Genomic DNA, 15,267 nt, shown 5'->3' on the forward strand with positions numbered 1-15,267 from the left:
TATTTGCTCATTTGGATTTTTTTGCTGTTCATTATTTAAATTTTAAATATCATCTTGAGATCTTCATAACTCATAACATTTTAGAGGGGTAAAGAGTGAGAAAGCTACAAAGATCAAATGTTTGGCTTTCAAAAAAGCTTTTGAATATTTTACAGAAATGAGACATTTTCCCCTTTTTTTACCTGTATAGAGGATAGCAGGTTTATGATGTCTCTAAATACTGAGATAGGAATGGGGATAGCAAAGAACACCAAAATGTCTTTCTTGGAATCTATTGGATGCTACTTTAATGGTATGGAGAAAATTGCTCATTACTTTGCTGCAGCAAAAGCGACAACAGCATAATCCCCAAACTTGTTCAACAGAAATAAGAATCCTCATTTAGCTCAAAGACTTTGATAGGCTCAAGTCTGTTTCACAGCCCAATCCTGGGGGGAAGTGGGCAAACTGGCTGGTGGAGGCAGTGCAGGGATGCACTGATGCATTTGCTCGTGTAAGGGGCACCCCCACTAATAGAGAGGACAAAGGCGCCAGTGGCCAGGTGTTCTCAGCTCCATGGCAGCAAAACCCAGAAGTGGGTTCTAGCATCTGATTGGATGCCAGTAGGGAGTGTTCCAAGGGGTGGAGCCAACTATAGTCAGTTTCCATGCAGGCTTTCATACGAGGAGCACTACAGCAAGGGCCTTGAATTTATGCCACCCAAAAGTGGGGGTGTAAGTACATTTAGCGCTATGGAGGGCTTTCAGGCTAATGAGTTTTCTCAGCTTCCACATGCTGCCTGATAACCCTCTGGAGTCAGTGGGCAGAGCATCAGTGGCACTGCACCCTGGTCACCTCGGGTTTTGGATTAGGCAACCCAGCTCAGAAAGTGGAATGAGAAGCACAAAAAAGAGCAGAGGAAGCTATATTCAATTTGTCCCTGGGATGACATTCACCTCATCACAGAATCTGAAATTCTAAATATTTTAAAGGAGTGAGATAAGGAATTAAATTACTCATGCAAATTATAATTGCTACAGTATTTTTTTCATAAATGAGAAGATGCCATGTGATTCTCACCTCATTGTGTAGAGCAATGTCCCATCTTCTGTAATCCTCAAGAGTTTATTTGGCATGGTCATGTTGTGAGCTACTGATTTCTTTCCATTGTGAAAAAAAGTATCTGGTGTCCATATTTTGCTGGCCATTAAATTATTCAGCCGGAGGACTGTCATGGGTCCTTTGAACTTTAGCCTTTCATCCCTCCAGCTTTGCCGAAAAAATACATCTATTGTATATTCCTAAAATTAGACAATGGGGAGTTTTGAAAAGTTTGTCTAGCAATGGTAAGGCAAAAGATTCCAGTTTAATAGAGAGCTTTAAAAGAATGCACATTTATTATTTTTATTTGAAGTGGATAAATCCAGGAAAGTGAATAAATCCAGTAGCATATGAGTATTCCTGAATCACCAAATGAGCATTCCTGAAATCACCAAAAAAAGAGGTTGTGGGGCATTTACACATTAGGAAACTGATTCTGGGGGCATGTAAGATCCCTAATAGAAGTCTGTTGGAAGAGCTAAAACATGGACATTTCAAATTTATTAATATTTACATTTATGTTCTCTTCTGCCACATAGAAAAGTCTCTGAAAACCCAAATTGACTTAGGTAGCATATTTCTGATCCATTCTTCTACATCTATCCCTTTAAGTAAGCAACAGACAACGCCCATATACGTGATCACAAAACTAAGAGGGTTTTCAGTCACAAGTTCAAAACCACAATGTCCAATCTTAGCCACAATTGTGAATAACCAAGAGGGTAAAGGTTGCTTGTCAGATAAACTAGGCTTTCCCCTTACATCTGTCTCAAGGAACTGATTTTAAACTTCTGACTCCTCCTCTTTACCTGAATTTCTGTCATCTGTATGTGACTAAACAGTAGAAGTGTGCAAAAACAAAGAAAAATTTGGATTCAAGTATATTGGACCAAAAATTTTAATGATTCTCCAAATTTTTGAATCCCCATACCTGCATGGGGGTGTTTTTTTGGAGGGGGGAGAGAATCTGAAAAATGTGGCTCCATTATAATCTATAAAGAATATTTCCAGGGCTTGGGGAGGGGGCTTTTTTGAAGGAAGATGTACCAGATTGCAGCATCGTTTCTGGTGATTTTTCTTAGAGTAACTCCAAGTGTGGTAAAGATTAGGTCAAGAGGTGCAATTTTATGGGTGCCCAAAGACTGATCCATTTCCTATTTTTCCAATAGGAGAGTTTGGCATGAATGTGCCAAACCAGGTGTGTGTGTTTTTTCTTTTAAAAGAGGTATCTTCCCTTTCTATTATAATGGCTTGCAATCCCAAAAAGATTCTGGGGAAAAGCCAGTTTTTTTCAGGGTTTTGGAGATCAGTATTACTGGTTACAGTAAAAAAAAAACTTTTCTTTTCCAGCCAAAAAAATAATTGAATGCACACCTACCGAATGCACACCCCTACCAAATAGCTCCCCCTTGAGATGTTATACACACTTATTCTCCACAAACATTCACTCCCATCCACAATCAAAACAATAGCAATGTTCCATTACAGCTACAAATTCCATCTTCTGCTGGGGAGCAAGGGGGAGTCATCATAGCCACCACATCTTCCTGAAGGTACCATTAAGTTCTCATTGGGTTAATTGAAGGAGGTACTGGACTAGTTGGCTCTACCTCTTTGCTGCAGGCATTTGCTGCAACCTGACAAACCTGCTGAATAATATGGGGTTCACTTTTTGTCTTAGGAGGTCAAACTGGGATTTTTGGACTCCCTTAAATGCAGCACCAATCCCAAGGACTTTACAGGACTGCCTTTAATATACAAATTGATTTTGCAAGTGCATGTGCAATTCCAACAATATCTTTATAAATGATACATCATATTTACAAAAGCTGTAAATTACATATGATCCACATATATAACACAACTCCATTAGTGGCACTCCACCTCCCCGGCCCTGCCCACTGAGGCTGATCCTTCCCATCTTCCCTTACTTCCCTCTGCCTTAGGCTCTGGGGCAGAGTTGCCCAGGAGCTTGTATACCAACAGCTTGGCGGGGTGTCCTGTCTCTCCCTATCACCCATCCCTCTTCGCCAGTTCTTCTGCAGACCTTCTCCCACTCCTTCTGTCCATGTCCCTCACTCTTGTCTACTTCCACAAACTCCTGCTTCTCTCTGCTTTCCAACCCTTCCTCCTCCTGTCACTTCCTCCCCCTGTCTCTCCCTCTTTCCTCCTTAAATCCTCTTCCTCTCCTTTTCCTCCCAATCACTCACCCCCTCCCCATGGTGTGCCCTGCCCACCCAAGCTAGTCTGTGCATGGGAATGGCTGGTGTTCCCCAGCTCCCGCCTCCTGCCTGACCAGCAGAGCGTGATTCTGCCAGGCTGCCAGCTGCATCCACTGGGATTCCATGATTCTGCCAATGCTGCCTCAGGCCTGCAAAGCTGGGGGACCACGATTGCCAGCACCTCAACATACGAAGCTGGGTGAGCATAAGGGGCACATCCTAGCCACCGAGCAGCAAGCCTGCTGAACCCAGCACCAATCCCAATCCCTATTGGGTAATTGGGACAGAAACTAACCAGGTGCCACCTGAGCACATGCCCATTATGTGACACTTCTTCCTGCCTAAGGTAGCGGGCTCCCTAGCAGAGCCTCCACAGCTTGCGTTATTGAGCCTGCCCCACTGCCAGACCTCTTATTGAGGCCTCCAGCTGCAGGTAGGTCTGGCATGCAAGCTTGGCATTCCCGGAAAGGATGTGCTCCTATGTCCAAAACCTGCCTAGGCTGTGACAAAAAGCAAATTAACATTCAACAATAAATTCAACCAATCCAACCCAGAAAACAGGGTGGGGTCCGCTATGTGGCCTCGAAAGAGGCCAGGGCCTGTCGGGCGCTGCCTTATTTGGTGTCACATGACACCATTCCCAGGGGCAGCCATATCCACCGTAGCTGGGCCTTTCCCGCTTGCCCCTCCCCAGCTGCAACAGCAGGTCCAGGTAACTCTGGGGCTGCGTTTTAACTCTTGGACCAGTCACACCAAATATATCCAAGAAGAATAGATTTAAAGGGAATAAGTAGCTGACCAATGAGATATGTTTATTGAAACTGATAAGGCAATCTTTTTACCTGTCTGTCTTTCTATCTATCTGTAGTACAGAGTGTAACAGTAAATATTAAAAACATTAAAACACATCACTCAAACAAGTAAATAAAATGTAGAGTTAAAACAAATAATTCAGACTCTGATCAAGCTGCTCCATTGACAATTTTAAGCAGTTCTGCCTTAATAGTCTTGCAGAAGGCCTTAGTAGTCTTGACAGAAGGCTTTTATAGAAGGCAGTTCAACAGCAGCTGGGCAGTAAGAGAAAAGATAGCAGATGAGCCTGACCAAGTTCTGAAGTGATCAGACAGAATGTTAATACCTTTTGGAGATCTGCACTTTATTAGAGGTTTCATGTATTCCTTAAAAAGAGATCCATGGTGCAGAGTTGTAAGCTGTAGTATTGCCATCAAAGCTCTGCTCATGACTTGAGTTCCACCCCCTATGGAAGCTAGTTCAGATAGCTAGCTCAAGGTTAACTCAGCCTTCCATCCTTCCAAGGTCGGTAAAACGAGTACCCAGCTCGCTGGGGCTAAAATGTAGATAACTTGGGAAGGCAATGGCAAACCACCCTATAAACATGGTCTGCCTAGTGTGACTTTGCTCCATGGGGTCAGTAATAACTCAATGCTTGCACAGGGGACTACCTTTACCTTTTCATCATCCTTATCCTTGAACAATGACTTTCTCATCATAAGAAAGCTTTCTTCCCGGTTACCATGGTTCTTGACCCAGTTTAGAGACACAAAGTAAGCCAATGATGAAAAACATTCCAAATAAGTATTTTGAGGCTAACAGGGAATGAAATTCCAGAATAACATTTAAGTGCTCTTGTGTACGGAGTCAATGTGAAAGGCAACGGTTAACTTTGCACGAACTGGTAGTATCATTTTGGAAAGCAGGTTAAACAAAATGGGTTATTGCTGATTTTCATTCTCTTCTTGAAAGCAAAAACATTAAAACAAAATGAAGATAGGATGTCACTTACCATATCATGGTCTGAAACAGGCCCAAAGCTGGTGACAAAGATGTCAGTCTTCACAGCAGTTACACGCTCTGATGAAGCAAGAAATTAGGATAGTGACCGTTTATCAACATTTTCCATTAGATCACCTACTAGAAGATTTTATCAATACAGAGAATGTAGTGACTTTGATTAAGTATGCTAAAATTGGTTCCATGACTAACTACTCTCAGACATCCACTTTCTCAGCTCACGTGCTGCGTGCTCATCACAAGCAGGGAGCTGATCATTTGACAAGCTTGTTCAGACGTTGCAGATAAATACAGATGTGTCTGTTTTCACGATATGATAATTACTGTTTGTTCACATAATTACACTGTCTCACTGCCTCTGCCATGTTCTGCTATCTAACTGCCACTGCCCTCACCTCTGATTTTTGAAGGTCACAGGCCAAAATGAATGTAAATCACTTGGAGTTTTTAGGAGTGAGGCAAACTACTTCGAGTCTTTATGTGGCTTCAGTACCAGCTAAAGTTCAGTTAGTTCTACATATGATTGCATAGGTTTAAAAATGAGGCATTGCATTCTGTCTATTGTCAATCAAGTATCCAACAGTGCAGGTGTGAAGGCAGGAGAAATAGCAAGCAATTCTATGATTTACAATAGTTGGTCAATGTAATGACCTGCTGCATGACTAAAACCCCTGGGGATGTGGCCTCTTTTCCAGTCAATGAAATGATTTAATGCTGCATTGACCAAGTGGATATTGTGCAGCTGCAAAGCTGCTCAGCATGGCACTGTGCTCATAATGGCTGCCACCTGAGAACATCAGGAGCAGGCCATTCATGTAGTTGAGGGAATATATGATCAAGATATGTTCTCATGATAAGCATATTCATGCTTAAGTTCTGAGTTTGCTTATCAGCAATATAACCTGACCATTTAGGACAAAGTCTGCAATTCCCTATTTTGACATCATGTGCAGGCACAAGTATCAAAATTCATTTCAGAGTTTCCTTCTCAGAAGAACCTTCATGTAGTGCCTTTAGAAGAATCCCCATGTAGTGAGATATAGTCATCTGGCATGAGAACTTTTTGAAAGCAAAAATGCTCCTATTGGGTTCACATTTTAATGTTAAGTAAAAGTTCCCTGTTTTGTTTCTTTTTATATCCATTTATATTTGAGTCAATAAACTCAGTTCTTTATTATAAGTATTTAGTTATTTATTAAAAGATGCACAGACTGCTTCTCTCAAACAAGGCCTCATGTGCAACAATATCAGAGAAAGATAATACAAAACCCATCAAAAACAGATGGACTTACATGGCAGCCAGACTAATACTGAAGATGGGCACCCCAATTTCCAGTCCGAGATGACTGGGGATGGTGCTACTGCCACGTCATCATACCACCTCCAGAGGGCTTTTCAGCAGTATGGGGAGGTAGGAAAAAACTCACCACTGGAAAGCCTTCCATAGGGCTTAAGTAGACTTATGCCATCCAATAGGAAGGCATAAGTCTGAGCTCCAGGCTACCAGCAAAGCCTGGGTGGAAGCTGACTAATGTTGGTTCCACCTCCAGGAATGCCCCAGCCCAGGGGTAGGGAACCTGCGGCTCTCCAGATGTTCAAGAACTACAATTCCCATCAGCCTCTGTCAGCATGGCCAATTGGCCATGCTGGTAGGGGCTGATGGGAATTGTAGTTCCTGAACATCTGGAGAGCCGCAGGTTCCCTACCCCTGCCCCAGCCCATCCTCCCAAGCTGGCATCTGATTAGACACCCACATAGCTCGCAGTGCCCTGACTTCCAGGTTTTACCACCTGGAGCTGAGGGGTGGCTTACTACTGTTGCTTTTCCCCCCTCCACCAATGGGGGTGTCCCTTGCACTGGAAGAGGAAGCAAATGCTTTGCACAACCCTGTGCTAGCTCCACAACTCAATTCCCCTCCCCCCAATAGGATTATGTTGTTAAGGTTTCTCAAAGGCTCACCTTCCCTGAGCAGTTCTTTGCTTGCATACCATCTCAAGGTATTCTATGGTAAATGCAACATCTCCTAAAAACAAGCAGCAAGAGGGAAGTCTGAAATTTCAATGGGTGGCCATTCCAGAGTGTTGGAGCAAATATAGAAAATGCTCTGGACTGTTAGTTTCACCCCCTTGTTTGAAAAGATTGAGAAAAACGTAAGTTGTATATGAGTAGATACGTGCTTTCAGGAGATTGCAACAAATGAAGAGTCCAGCTACGCTGAAGTTCAGAACAAGAGATCAACAAAGAGTCAATATTTTTAAAAAGACAATTTGCACAATTGAAATTATAGAGGTTAACAAGTGGGATTCCACATGTTGCAATCTTATCCCTAATGTTATTCATTCTCTTTGGGAATTCTTTCAGAGAATTCATCTCTAATTTTGGAATTGGATGTTGCCAGCATATATCACTATACATCTCTCCCACTATATATCTCTCTACCAAGATCCCCTGGTGATGTAACAGAAGCACTGAGACACTGCCTATCTGCTGAGATTAAATAGCTGAAAGTGAACAAATGCAAACCAAACCTAGACAAAATAGAGATCATGCTGATTGGGAAGCCTGAGGTCTTGAATGAAATTGTATTTCCAACTTTTGATGGGGTTCAGCTGGCCCTTGCTGACTCTGTTAAGAGTTTTGGGGTTGTACTGGCTCCAACATTACTGTGGGAGAAAAAAGTTAATGCAAGTGCAACCCCGCCCCACTCACACACACTTTTCCCCAACTTAGTTTAGCCTGGAAAATGGCCTCCTCTTTTGACTCAGCTGATGTGACCACCTGGATCTATGCCACAGTAACCTCAAGACTGTAATGCACTCTACATAAGTCTCCCCACAAAATAAATTCAGAGACTCCAGCTGACGCAAAATGCTGTAGCTCAATTATTATCAACAACTCGGCATATGCAGTTTAATTGAGTCTGGAGTCGGACGGTAACCAGTGCTGGCAGATTACTGTGCAGAGAGGTGTCAGATTAAAGGATTACAAGTAAATGTTTATTAGGGGAATTACATTTTAGATAGGAAAGAGGAGGGACAGAGATAGCCCACCACTACCTCGCTAGCTAGGGAAGGGAAGGAGAATTCAACTTCCAAGAAGGAGGAGGAAACTAGACATGAGACTATCAGTCTAAAGACAGACACAAGATGACACAAAAGAATGGAGGAGTTTCTAACTTCACACCCCTGTCACTTGCCTGCTCCCTGCTGGGCCTTTTTTGGAGTTCCTTTGCACACTAGACATTGCTACTTCCAAACTCCCTTTTTAATCCACACCCATTCTTCAGTCACTACATTGATTGCCAACAGTTACTGATCTCAGTTCAACTTACTGGCTATCACATACAAAGCTCTTTGAACCTCATAGCTGCATGCCCACTTTTCTATCTTGTTCTGCCACAACAACTTTGCTGAGCTGACTGAGCATGGCCTTCTGCCAATGCCACCAAGCAGATAGGCAAGATTAACAACTGTATGTACATGTGTCTTCTCTGTAATGGCCCCCACCCTATAGCATGGTCTACCTGAAAAGGTCAGGAAGGTTGATATGCTTGTGGCATTTTGCAGACTATGAAAAACAAAATTGTTCAGGAGGGCATTTTTACGAAGGAAATGGGGCTACATTATAACAGAATGGCCCAGGGAAACACACTATAACGTACTGCCATGTTCTGCATTGTTTAACATATAGTGTTTAATAATTTTGTTTTGTCCAGACAGCAGCTCTGTTTCAAATTTCTGCTAGACCTAGTCCTATTATATGACTTATCAAATGTATCATCTTCTTGATTGCTTTGATTTATCTTGTGTAATCTACCTTGAATCTCAGTGAGAAAGGTGAAGTATAAATATTACAAACAAATAAACAAATGTTGGTTAATAACCCATACAGTTTTTACAGCCCAAATAAACAAGCAGGGAAGTCACAAGAACTTGCAGAGCGTATTTCATTTTCCCTTCTCTCAACAATTTTTCTGCTTCTTTCTTTTCTTTCCCAACCCTCCAGCCAAACTACCTTCATCTGCTCCCCCGTTTTCAGCTTTCCCTCTTTCCCACTCCCTGGCTGTCTTTGCCTCAGGAGACGATGGCTCAATTGTATGGTGCAGGCTGCTGGACCAGTTCCAGTTGCATGGTGAACTCACAATTACTTTAGAAGAGTACCTCTCTTTCCCTTGTATTTGCTTCCCCAAACTAATGATTTTTTTCTATCCTCCTGACAGTCTCATCCTTCCCTGCTTCCTTTTCTCCTTCCCACCCATCAACCTAATTACAAGATACCCAGTTGTTGCTGCTGGGCTTGTTCCCAATAAGTCCACTCTCAATGGTCATAACAGCCTTGGAAAGGGACCTGGCTCTTCTCGCTGCCTTTTACTGACAGAAACCAAGGCTTGGAGGTTGGCAGTACTCTGCAGTTGTTTAACTACAGCTATCGATGACATCTGTTTCTTAAAGTTACAAGCACCAATATTATTATTTGGGTGCTGTAAGCCCTGCAATTAAAAAAAATAGATTTCAGATTTTTCTGCAAACCTGGGATGTTTTTCAAGTTTGTAGAAACATTTGTAGAAAGATCTGTCTTGTTCATTCCTGGTTTAAGTAACCTGTAATCTGGACAGACTAATAATTACTTATGTTCATATTATATCCTAGGAACCAGTGTGGTATGGTTTTAAGAGTGGGTGGGATGTTAAACTGGAGGAGAACTGTGTTAATTTCCCCACTTTTCTGCATAAAGCCTGCTGGGGGACCTTAGCCCTGTCCCAGTTCTTTCAGAAATCTCTCAGCCTATACAGAAGAAGGCAATGGCAAACCACCTCAGAACATTTCGTGCCTTGAATACCCTATGAAGTCATTATAAGCCAGTTGTGACTTGATGGCATGCACACCCACACACCCACACCCACATTACATGCACAGTAGAAACCTGCACAATTACTTCAGTGTACTGGCATAAATCTGCACACATTTGCACAAGTTTTGCAATTGGATTACTGGCAATGGGTCACCATTTCTCTTCTGTGAAGCATGTCTAAGAAGCTCTATACAAATCTATACATTTTTTACCCTCCACTCCCTTCACATACTAGTTATTCTGGCATTCTACCCTTCCAATATACCTTAACATAATGTTTACATTATTAAGAGTCATTTTGAGTTCCTTACTAAGCTACATTTGTCACAGCTAAAAATGCACATGATGCAGCAAATAAATAACCTCTGCCTACTGTTCCCCTATTGGCTGGCTGTTCCCTGCCCCAGCCAATCTAGCCTTCAGCTTGATTTGAATCTGGACTGGGCCAAATCAACCCATGGCAACGATGGCTGTGAATGCCTCCATGCAGACTTAGTCCAGTATCAGCCCACTGAAATCTGCATAGGATTGCAGTGTTAAATTGAAATTTTTCTTAGTGGCTAAGAGTATCACTACATGTTATATGTAAACCTAGACAAATTTATATCACCAAATAAATTTATATCCCCTGGAAAAACTGGAGAGGGATAATTTCAACTGAAGAAGTAGTATAGATTAAGAAATAACTCTCAGAGATTGATCTGATTCCTGCTTCTGTGCCTAGTTGCTACTTCTAGAAACAGCTTTTCCTTAAAAAATTAAAATAAATGGCCCCTTAGTATTTGTACAAAATGTACTGCTAGAATCCAAACCAGGCCCAAAATATCTCTATTACTATTGTGTGTGTGTGTGTGTGTGTGTGTGTGTGTGTGTGTGTGTGTGTGTGCGCGCGCGCGCATATAGTTTATTGTTATGGGAACAAACTGATTCAGGAGGTTTCATGAAACATGGTACATATCTATTTCTAAACCTAGAAAAAAACCCCAATTATGTTTCATAATCTTTTAGAGCCTGACCATTCTAAAGACTTGGTAAAATTTCCCATAATTTGAACAGACAACTGAAACTATTCCCAAATCAAGAGAGAATTATATTTTAATGGAGGATCAATTTATTGGAATCTTGGGGGAAAGAAGCCTTTAGTCATTCCACTCTACCTTCTCTGTTTTCCTTCAATCCTACACTATGTATTAGCTATTTATGATAAAAGTATACCACATATCATAGACTGTAGCTATTCACATTGTACTGATACTGTCCCCATTCATGGTTTTGGCATGATGGGACAACCTATTCTTCCCTACCAGTGACATAATGTAATAGGACCCATGTGCACTATGTGTGTTACCTTCATCAGCATTCATTTTGTGAGTGTGAGGGGATCTCACCAATCAGGGTATCAGGCATTTGGGATTCCATGTGAAATACCTACCACACCTTCACTATACACATTGAAGTACTAAGCCAATGAATGCATTAAACCAGATCTATGTTACCATATCAAGTTGTATTTTAATAGGAGCACAGCATTTGCTGTGCACCTTCCCTGAGCTGTTCTTTGCTGGTATAGCATCTCAAGGTACTCTAGGGTAAATGGATTCTGTTTGAATTCAAAACCACTAAATCTAAATCCTACTGCTTTAACAGGATTGTATCAAGTTGCCTTACCTGCCACAGTGATTTCACAAGATGGGCTACATTTTTTAAAAAATGTTTCCCCCACACATGTACACATTATTTTGTAACAGCTGTGAAAACACAAAGTGTCCTAAAGCAATGAAAACAGAAATCCATGATCTACAGCACTTTATAGCAGATTTTTTCTCAGATTTTTAATATCAGCATTGTCCCATCAAAAATTATGTCCTTAGTAACACTACATAATTTTTGATGAGGTGATGCTGAGTAGTAACACTAGTAACACTAGTTACTAAGGATTTCATTTTATTCCATATACAAATAAATAACTTTTGCTGGTTGGGGGTGGGTTTGTATGGTTTGGGGAGCGGTTTGCACTTTTGGGATAAAACACACCTGTAGATATAGAAGGAAAAGTGCCCTTTCACAGATTTGGCTGTGTTTGGATAAAACACACCTGTAGATAGAGAAAGAAATGTGCCCTTTCACGGATTTGGCTGTGTTTTTTTGCTAAAACTCTTGTTTAGCACTTTGGCAATTAGATGATTCAGGCATGCTTTGTTAGATGCTCCAAAAATAATGAATGCTTTGTTGGATGCTCCAAAAATAATGAATCATTCCTACACAGGACACAACTTTATAGCAACTGACTCACAGAGTTGGGGTATCTATTCCAATGAAAGATAACTTTTACTATGCATTTGCATATCATATTGATGGCTCATATCTATGATCTGGATGAGGTTTTGTTCTTTGGACTACAACAACAAACAGCAAGATTCAACTGAGTTACTATAATGCAACAAATCCTGCACTGCTGAAAAATATGATTACCTGTTATCAGATTTCAGTTATCAAATTTTTACAAAGAAGCTCACGTTTGGCTTTTCCCATTTATATGGACTACATCTTTAAGAGGTAGATTAGGCAAAGAAACAGTGACTGGTCCAAGGCCATATGGTTGTGTTAGGCTTAAAAAACCCTTTGGGCCAACGTATGCTATCCACCACACCATAACAAGGACATGTGGACAACTGATACAGGGACATCTGATTACTTGAAGTCAAGGTTTTCCTTCTTACATTTTACAGATGGAGAAACTAATGCCACACTTATCCTCTGATTGGAGTGGCTTCCACTATACATGGAAAGAAAATATTGTGTGAGCTCTAATCCTTACAATAGGTCTTTTCCATCATCCATTTTTTCACACTCCTGCTTATGCAGGCAATTAATATGCCAACCTACAATAATAGTTTCGGCAGCCAGCATAAAGAATGAATAACCATTGTGTGAATATGTTACTGGCAACACTGGCTCTTTCCTGATTTCAGGTCTGCTCACAGAACAGAACTGTACCCATCCTTGTTTTACTTCCCCCCTTCCCCTCCCCTGCACTTACTCAACACTCTTTAGTGTACCAGATTAAAATGCAGGATGTTTGCCAATAGGCTGGGAATGAATTGGCTAATAGAGAGCTGTGTTTCAAGAATTCTTTCACAGTTGATGTTCTGTAGCACTCATTGATCTGAGAGACTCTAGAGATGAAGAGAAAATGTGAAGGGATCTTGGGCTCCTTTTCAATGATATTCCAAATGTAACAGTAAACAAGGATTGTGTGATTCATACTAGTAATCCTAGAAACAAGGGAAGACTTATCCCCCAAGAGATGCAGGTGAGTCATGATAAATGAGTGGAAAGGGTAGATTTCAAGGGTATATAGCTGACCCCATAGCCCAGAAAGAAAGGGGACTTACTTTGTCAACATCTTTGCTGCAGGAACTCTTAATCTCTTTATCAATGCTAATGTGTGGATAAGATGGTGTTTTTGTGGTGTTAAATATGGGTATGAAAGGACACTGCAGTAAAATTGCAGGAGATGGGTGAATCCCTTGACATGTGCTAAATGTATTTGTGTGTGATCAGAGCCATGGATTATTTGTCAGTCTCTGCCTGTATGGGCTCTGAATTCAGTACTGGAAGGGCTGCAGGAACAAAAGGAACATAGGAGAACTGTACACTGCACATGTGGAGTGGTAGATAAACACTAATGACTTTGGACTTTTTCAACCTTTCTTCTAATTCCTTATATGCTAGTTGTTCCTGCATTTACAAAGCTCATTTTCATCATTTAATGTGCTGATTATGACATATAATGTCCCAAGCGCTTAGATTATGTAAAAATTGATGAGGTTTGATGGTTCCTTATTCTAGTAAGGGGCAGGTCAGGGCCTTCTTCATGGTGGCCCTCTTCACAAAAAAACAACCAGTTGATGTCTGAAATTAGAGCAGGGTTTTTTTTAATCAAACAAGCAATATGGGAGTATTTTGGGATTTCCCACTGGCTTATTTGATCTCATTTTCTAGCTTGAGTTCCATATTCTGCCATTAGATTATATGGTAGTGTTGTAAATTATACAGAAATGACAAGAAATGATGATTGCTTGTGATCTATATTTATAAGAAAAGAACTGCAATTATGTTCTTGTCAAGAAGTCTCAATTGCAATTGGATAGATATAACTTAATAAAATATATGCTGTATATAAACATATTTATATCCAATATGTGAGTGCCATACTTGCATTATAGTCATCTTGCAGTTAAAACATCAGAGATTCACCACTACCAATGAGTTAACAAAGGACAGCATATGTGCCATTCAACAACTTCCACATTTTTGAAATAACTGTCAACTATATTTTGATTACTCCAGGACATGAAACAACAAAAAGTAATTTATTGGTTCTGCCAAAGAGATAGCTAGATAATATCATACTAACTTGGCTATTAAACTGAACAGTAAAAATGCTATAATCCATCTAGTGTATAGTATAAGGAACATCTGATGTTAACCTAAAAGTCCAAGAGGCTTCTCGATTAATTTAAATGAAATTATTCTTGTTACGCTAGTGACCTTCATCAGCTGCTATATTTTATTTAAACAAGATTGTATAGCTTTGAGTCAGACTGATACAAAAATGGAAAACAGAATCTGAATATGATCCAGAGTCAGGACACAGCTAAATTGTAATCATTTTCACAAGTGGTAGGAATGTCTCTCCCCAACCCACCCCACATTTAGAAATTTACAAAACATAAAGCTGTGCAACAGGACTTCTCTTAGAACATTTATGCAAATACATCTGTGCAGAAAAATCCAAAAGCTGACCAGTAAAAGGTGGGGAAAAGTCTTTATAATGCAATCTTTTGCCACCATGAAGCTAAACAATCGACAAGGATATATTCTAGGATAATGTTATAGTACAGAGTCAGATTTTAAGAATTGTAATTGATTGAGATTCAGAGAGCAATGAAAACCTTAGAAAATGTTGCCAGATTTTAGGACCCCAAGATGCTTTCCCACCCTCCACACAGACACACTAAGGCATCAAGCTTTGGACTAGAATCCCAACTATGAATCTGGGTCTGATATAAAGTGAGTCTGGATAAGGGGCTCCGAGCTCTGGTGCTTGGTAATGATGCTATTGCCTCACGTCTTACCTTAAAAGGATTTCTACATGACTTTACATTCATTCCAAGCACTAATCCTGCAATTTCTGAGGGGTCCCCTTTAAGTGGATGGGCATTCTGGCTCAGAGGGGAATCTGCAGAATGGCTACAAGGAAGGAGATGTTCCTTCCATTGAGGAATGAGTTTAGCTC

At 40.8% G+C, this 15,267-nt stretch overlaps 1 protein-coding gene across 2 annotated transcripts in view; it reads right to left on the reverse strand.

Annotated features, from left to right (window-relative positions):
• GABRA1 (gamma-aminobutyric acid type A receptor subunit alpha1) overlaps positions 1-15,267 on the reverse strand; it is a 46,055-nt gene that overhangs the window by 18,048 nt on the left and 12,740 nt on the right. For both annotated transcript variants that reach the window (XM_048488573.1, XM_048488575.1), the window contains exons 4-5: positions 5,107-5,174; positions 1,060-1,280 (exon numbers count right to left, since the gene is read on the reverse strand). In XM_048488573.1, the coding sequence (XP_048344530.1) occupies positions 1,060-1,280; positions 5,107-5,174 (289 nt within the window). The remainder of the gene's footprint in view (positions 1-1,059; positions 1,281-5,106; positions 5,175-15,267) is intronic.

This window comes from Sphaerodactylus townsendi, linkage group LG03 (assembly GCF_021028975.2).
Source record: "Sphaerodactylus townsendi isolate TG3544 linkage group LG03, MPM_Stown_v2.3, whole genome shotgun sequence".
Classification (NCBI taxonomy): Eukaryota; Metazoa; Chordata; class Lepidosauria; order Squamata; family Sphaerodactylidae; genus Sphaerodactylus; species Sphaerodactylus townsendi.